The 7,667-nt window shown below is 38.6% G+C and overlaps 1 protein-coding gene across 2 annotated transcripts in view; it reads left to right on the forward strand.

The window, feature by feature from the left end:
• Positions 1-5,214, forward strand: part of LOC133991143 (CYFIP-related Rac1 interactor B-like) — a 21,584-nt gene extending 16,370 nt beyond the window's left edge. For both annotated transcript variants that reach the window (XM_062429615.1, XM_062429614.1), the window contains exons 10-11: positions 374-444; positions 1,538-5,214. In XM_062429615.1, coding sequence (XP_062285599.1) covers positions 374-444; positions 1,538-1,607 — 141 coding nt within the window. In that variant the 3' untranslated portion in view covers positions 1,608-5,214. The remainder of the gene's footprint in view (positions 1-373; positions 445-1,537) is intronic.
• Positions 5,215-7,667: the final 2,453 nt, after the last annotated feature.

Here is a 7,667-nt window from a genome sequence, read left to right on the forward strand (position 1 = left end):
TCTCCCTCCCTCCCTCGTTCCTTCTTTCCTCCCTTCCTCCCTTCCATCTTTCCTTCCCTCCTTCCTTCCCTCCTCCCTCCTTTCCTTCTTTCTTCCTCCCTTCCTCCTTTCCTTCCTCCCTTCCATGTTTCTTTCCTTCCTTCCTTCCTTCCTTCCTTCCTTCCTTCCTTCCTTGATTATAGGACAACAGGAGGGATAAATAAATATTGAAGATAGTAGTAATGACTTGCAGCTCGCCTACTTTACAAACAACTCCTATCATAATATGTTTATTTAAATGGAAGAAATATGACAAAACTAAATAAATAAGTTATTTGGTCTCAGTCTTATTTAAATGTTTAATGATGGACGTATTAAACCTGTTTATTTGCAGATGAAAGGATGCATCCGAGTGCTGAAGGAGCAGCCGCCCAGCAGCGTGGAGGGATTACTGAACGCTCTCAGGTCTGACAGTCCTCAAACGCACCACGACGCACCACACAGACTGAACATTCATTATTGGCACTTTTCCATTATACAGTTCTAGCTCGACTCGGCTCGGCTCGACTGGGTTTGGTACCATTTTAATTGTTCACCATCTAATACAGGCATGTTCAAACTCTTCCATTAAGGGCCCTGTCGTCCTCCCGGGTCAAATTGACCCCGTCTGTTTTGACTATTCCTTCCTTCTTTCCTTCCCTCCTGCTTTCTTTTTTTCTTCCTTTTCTTTCCTTCCTCCTTTCTTTCGCTCTTTCTTTCGCTCTTCCTTCCTTTCTTTATTCCTTTTCTTTCTTTCTCTCTTTCTTTCTTTCTTTCCCTCCTTCCTTCCTTTCTATCTTTTCTCTCTTTCTTTCTTCCTTTCTTTCCTTCCTTCCTTTCTTTCGCTCTCTTTCTTTCGCTCTTTCTTTCCTGTTTTCTCTTCCTTCCTTTCTTTCTTCCTTCCTTCCTTTTCTTTCTTTCTTTATTTCTTTCTTTCTTTCTTCCTTTCTCTCTTTCTTTCTTTCCTTCCTTCCTTTCTGTCTTTATTTTTTTCTTTCTTTCTTTCGCTCTCTTTCTTTCTTTCTTTCCCTCCTTCCTTCCTTTATTTTTCTCTCTTTCTTTCTTCCTTTCTTTCCTTCCTTCCTTTCTTTCGCTCTCTTTCTTTCGCTCTTTCCTGTTTTCTCTTCCTTTCTTTCTTTCTTTCTTTCTTCCTTTCTTTCCTTCCTTCCTTTCTTCCTTTCTTTCTATCTTTCCTTCCTTCCTTCCTTCCTTCCTTCCTTTCTTTCTTCCTTCCATCTTTTCTTCCTGTCTTCGCCTTCCTTTTTTTGTGTTGGAGTTAATGTATTTATGTATCAGCTTGAGTTCCCGAGGCGACCGATAAAGTTTATCGTATCAAATTCTCTGATTCCAGTTTTTTAAATATGAATATTTTCTGGTTTCTTTCGTCCTCTGTGACAGTAAGTCGAGTAGAGTTAGAACTGTATAATGGAAAAGCTCCATATGTCCATCAGAAGTCAGATATGATCACTAGTTGTATTGAATTGTCCCCCCCCCCCCACTCCCCCTCCCCCCTCGGCAGGTACACGACCAAACATCTGAACGATGAGACTACCTCCAAGCAGATCAAAAGCATGCTGCAGACAAATTAACTCGACGCTTCTTCAGCAGAACTGAAACTGGAACGACGCAGCTCGACAGAAAAAAGTGTTTTTGTTATTTTTTTGGGTCCAAATTTTCAAAAAACAAAGAAACTACTGAACAAACCTTCAGATTATACATCTCTCTTTAACCTCATGTTTCTGTTTTTGTTTTAAATTCTCTTATGAAAGAATATATTTCCTGTTGTTATAAATGATGGAGTGATTTTTCTCGGTTGATCCAAGAAGTGTAAAAATCAGCTGTTTTTGTTCAAGTTGCATTCACGTCATGTCGGATCTATAACAAACACAAACTAATAATAATAATAATAATAATAATAATAATAATAATAGCACAGTTAACGCTTGTATTTCTAGTCTCTTTTGCTCGCCGTTACACATTTCCAGGATGTTTCGTGCTCCTGTAGCTCCACAAATAGTTTACTGTTTTATAAGTTTACTGAACATCTCATAATGACCACTGAAAGAAACATCGCAACTCACCGCAACACCACGTATAACTTAGGAAATACATGTTGATAACTTTTCATGACAGCTTACGATGATACTGAGCGAATTTGAAGTCGGTTAAATCTTTAGGAGTTTGTTAAAGGTACGAAAGACTGGAAATGGAGAGAAATCAAAATGTCTGACTTCCTGTTGGACTTAGGGTACGGCTCCAAGAGACTTTTTTATCCATCTTCACACGATACATATGCACACCGAATTTTGTTCTTCTACGTCAATCTGGAGCGAGGGGCTACGTGTTCTAGGGGCGCCATAGAGACATTTCGTCACACCTATTTCTGCAAGTCTGACGTGTTTAGGCTGCCAAATGCGTTTGTTTAGGAAGAGCAAGAACAAGAACGAAAGAAATGGTAGTGGCAGTCTATTCTTAATAATCTCTCTGTGAAGACAGATCATGGAGACATTTTAATCTAATGCAGGCGTGTCCAAACTCTCCCATAAACGGTTGTGTGTCTGCAGGTTTTTGTTCCAACCAATCAAGAGCACACGATTCAACCAGTCAAATGTCTGAAGACTCAGTTGATTAAATGGGTTAATGAAAAATAACAATGACGAACTATGGAGATACGAAAAGGAGACAACTGTCCCTTTTTCCACTTTTCATTAATACATGATAGGTACAGGTTTTTTATGTGTCCGACTAGAATATTTTACAACCTGTACAAAAATGTTAATACCTTGGTTTACAACCCATAATATTCATAATATTCACGTTTGCTTAAAGTCGTGTTTTTATTTTTCCCTTTTTCAACTGAACAAATACACGTAGAACAAAAGTATCTGAAAAGTCTCCACAAGGTACGGAAGACAAAAAAAAGACGACTACCTCAAATTAAAAGTAATAAAAAGTAAAATAGAAACAGATTCAGATGATCAGTTATTAGTGAGTTTGACCTGCTGTATGATGCTTAATGATTACATGATTACATTTTTAATTTACTCTGAATGTTTTCCGATATATTCCATTGTTTTTTAGTTGTGTTTTTTCTTTAGTTTAGACTTCCTGTGACTCTAGCAGCACTGCCTTGAGTCTAAAATCAGTTTTTCACCTTTTTACCTGCTGTTTAAAAACCTCTTCTGTCGAGCTGTTGGGTTATGTGAAATTAAGTTTAGTTTAAAGGCTGCTAAAGACAAAAAATACCCAATTATATGATATGATAGTTGTGGGGAAAAATAGCCTAAACACGACATCCTGTTAGAGGTTTTTATTCTTCTGGGACAATTTGGCTCTTTATTGTTCTCTAGAAACCAAGATGCCTGCAGTTGTGGTGATAATCTGTCTCTGAATAATAATAATAATAATAATAATAATAATAATAATAATGATAATAATAATAATAATGATAACTGTTGGGTACTGAATAACTAACTGAGTCATCATCAGTCTGGCACATGACGAAGGAACCTCGTCAGTAGCTGCAGATGTCTTGAAAGGAAGTCTTCATATAATATGAGTCATATTGTGGTTAAACTATAAAAAATGATTCATGAAGACAACAATACAAAGAGGAATGATCATTTTTAGATCTCAGGAAACACGATCAGATGCATTTTCAGTATAATAGAACTTAAATCCAGTTAAAACATAGCAGCGGTTCCTCTGATGTGACGTGAATGCAGCTTTTATTTTTTAGCAGTTCGGATCTGTTAGCCGCCGTTTTCTTGGAGTTTTGTTGTTGTTGTTTTTTTTGTTAAAGGTCTGACGGATCAACGCCGCGGTATCGCTTCCACCTCCAGAACCCACAAACCTTACCGCCTTAAGTTTATAAGACTGATTTTTAAGTCCTCTGCCGCACTTCCTACCTCAGAAGAAAAAAAAGAAAGAAAGGTTTCTGTGGCCGAGGTTGTAACATCAGAATTCATTTGTCCAATATTTACATTTATGACCAAAATACCTGCAGAGCCAATGACTTCCCCTTCAGCCTCAGCTGGACTTTAGAGTCTCAGTCTGGGTTTAACCTGCTATTCAGGCTGTTTCCTGGTTCTGGGTTTAATCAGCAATGATTCATCAATTATAATCGATTAGTCTGCATCTTTTAACCTTCCTGTCGTCCTCCCGGGTCAAATTGATCCCGTCTGTTTTGACTGTTCCTTCTTTCCTTCCTTCCTTCCGTCTGTCCTTCCTCCCTCCCTTCCTCTCTCTTTCCTTTCTTCCTTCCTCCCTCCATCCTCCTTTCTTCCTTCCTTCTGTCCTTCCTTCTTCCCTCCATCCCTTTCCTCCCTTCCCTCCTTCCATCCTCCCTTCCTTCTTTCCTCCCTTCGTCCTTCTCTCTTTCTTTCCTCCCCATTACCTTCCTTCCTTCCTCCCTTCCTTCCTCCCTTCCTGCCTCCCTCCTTTCCTTCTTTCTTCCTTCCTTCCTTCCTTCCTTCCTTCCTTCCTTCCTCCCTCCCTTCCGAAGACAACAGGAGGGTTAAATGAATTGCCAACTGTTTTGACTTGTTTTGAGTCATTTTTTATAGACAACAAACCTTCCAATTCTTTGCTTCCTGCTTATTAAATGTGAATATTTTCTGGTTTGTTTACCAGCCTGTGACAGTAAATTTAACTTTTGTCGTGTTGTTGATAAAATGAGACGTTTGAGGACTTTAGGAAACACTGATCAACATTTTTCACCATTTTAAAGACCAAACAATGAATCAGTTCATCCAATAATGAAAGTAATCATTAAGATTGCAGTTGATGTAGTTCTCTGGGTCATTTGGTGGGAAAGCGTCTGCACATGCTCAGTAGCCAGTTGACTGGGTGGACTGGAGCCGCTGCTGGTCCCAGTGTGAAGCAAACAAAAACATTTCAAACTGTTTCCTCATTTCATTTTTTCTTTAATTTCCAGTTTCCACAGTTTAAATGTAGCCTGACCTGCCTGGTGCATGAAGCCATGTAAAACCAGTACAGTCCCAGTATGAAACTGGCTGCAGAGAGCAGGCAGGAAACGTTGTGGTACTGATGTGAGGGTCCGACTGGAAACCTGTACAAGCTTCTTTTTATTTTTTTTATTTTTTGCTTTGTATGTTCATGCTGCAGTGTCAGGGATTGTATGGCATTAAACTGTTGTAATGATGTTTGTGATCGCAAAATAAAGTTTTTTTTAAGTAAAAATCTGTTTTTGTCTTTCTGGGTTTCAAGGTTTCTTTGTCATTAACATTAACATGTTGTGTTCATGTTATATATGAGTTATCCTAACAACCAGTTTCCTGCTTATAAATAGTGTTCACATATCTATAATCATATATGTGTGAATATAAACAAAGCACAAAAAGTAAGTAATGTGTTTGGTTCTTTCCAGGCAGGGAGTTCTGGTCCTCTGAAATGAGGCCAAAACAGAAGTAACTTAAAACTGCATTCTATCAAAAGGCCACCAGGGGGCGTCCGTTTTGGTGTCAAAAGGACTTCCGTCTCTATACAAGTCAATGGAGAATTCACCAACTTCTCACTTGATTTCTAACCTCAGTAAACGTTTTCAAAATGTGTTTATGGTCTCAATCGCTAGTTTAAAGCCTTCTTCAATGCAGTATGATGTTCATTTGGGACATTTTGGCCTCCCTGATTTTATATGTGACGATAAAGCAGGGTATGCATTAGGGCGTGGCTACGTGGTGATTGACAGGTTGATTGGTTCACAGGTTCAGGAGGGCGCCTCATGCTCATCCTGATGCCCATATAAGTAGAATCCCTATTTTTATTTTTCCCAGCATGCACCTGAAATGTTCAAGATGGCGCTGCTCAGATCCGATACTATTGGCCTCCGAGCAGCAGTCCACAAACCAATGGGTGACGTCACGGATGTTACGTCCATTATATATACAGTCTATGGTTCTTCCTCAAACTACTGAGGCTCCTGTTTGTTAAATGGCCAATATGTCTTGTTTCTTCAGACTTCAGTCATTCACCAAACAAGAGTCAATAGCAGAAGTAGCTGTTCGGCATCGGCAGAGAAGATCTGACACATTTTTCATGGGGACAACCCAGATACTCATCTCTGCTGCTCATCACATTAATGCATGTTCCTTATAAATGAGGCTCCATTTAAAAGGAATATAAACAGGCTTTCATACAGTACTAGATTTATTACCAAGAAGCTTTGTTACAACAAAGAAATACTCTACAAAACACACATTTCCTTAGTATGTTCATGAACATGTGTGTGTGGGTGTGTGTGTGGGAAAAACTCATAGCAGATATGTAGTTTCATGTTTTAAAGAGTGTCAGTCCTTTTCTAAAAACATGGTGTTGATTCTTGGAAAACGTTTCTTCTCTTATCTGAAATGTTTTTTCACTTCCTACTGACTGTTTTCACTTTTGGTTGATTTGTAAAATGAAATCCAGTTTTCAGGTTTCTGGTTTCTTGTATCTGCTTGAACTGAGGCTCCTGTTTGTTAAATGGCCAATATGTCTTGTTCCACCATACAAGAGTCAATAACAGAAGTAGTTATTCGGCATCTCTGCTGCTCATCACATTAATGCAGGTTCCTTATAAATGAGGCTCCATTTAAAAGGAATATAAACAGGCTTTCATACGATATTAGATTTATTACCAAGAAGCTTTGTTACAACAAAGAAATAATCTACAAATATACATTTACTTACTTTTTGTGCTATGTTATAAACGTGTCTGTATGATTGAGTGGGTGTGTGTGTGTGTGTCTGTTTCTGTATGTGTGTGTATGTTTCTGTATGTGTGTGTGTGTGTGTGCGTGTAAGTGTGTATGTGTATGTATGTGTGTGTGTGTGTGTATATGTGTGTGTGTATGTGTGTGTGTCTGTCTGTATGTGTGTGTGTGTATGTCTGTATGTGTGTGTGTGTATGTGTGTGTGTGTGTGTGTGTCTGCATGTGTGTGTATGTCTGTATGTGTGTGTGTATGTGTGTGTATGTGTGTGTGCGTGTAAGTGTGTATGTGTATGTATGTGTGTGTGTGTGTGTGTGTGCGTGTGTATATGTGTGTGTGTATATGTGTGTGTGTATGTCTGTATGTATGTGTGTGTGTATATGTGTGTGTGTATGTCTGTATGTGTGTGAGTGTGTATGTGTGTGTGTGTGTATGTGTGTGTGTGTATGTGTGTGTGTGTGTGTGTGTATATGTGTGTGTGTATGTCTGTATGTGTGTGTGGGTGTGTGGAGTAAAAACACCTCAAAAAATATGTAGTTTCATGTTTTAAAGAGTTTCAGTAAATTTCTAAAAACATGGTGTTGATTCTTGGAAAACGTTTCTTCTCTTATCTGAAATATTTTTTCACTTCCTACTGACTGTTTCCACTTTAGTCTGTTTGTAAAACAGTTTCAGGTTTCTTGTATCTGCTTGAACACAGATAGAAACTCTTTCATCTTTAATGCCGTCAGTCGTATTTTCATCTCTGGCTTTTTTAAATATGTTGTTGTTTTTGTGGACTGAGGGATTGTTGGTGGTCAGCTCTTCTTCTTCTTCTTCTTCTTCTGTCAGTATTTATAAATCCTGACTCATCTTGTTGCTTCTGCTTTTCTGTCTGCACACAAGTCTTTCCTCTCTTCTTCTGTCTCTCTACATTTCTATAGATCTTTATTTATCCT

Source organism: Scomber scombrus, chromosome 11 (genome assembly GCF_963691925.1).
Source record: "Scomber scombrus chromosome 11, fScoSco1.1, whole genome shotgun sequence".
Lineage (NCBI taxonomy): Eukaryota > Metazoa > Chordata > Actinopteri > Scombriformes > Scombridae > Scomber > Scomber scombrus.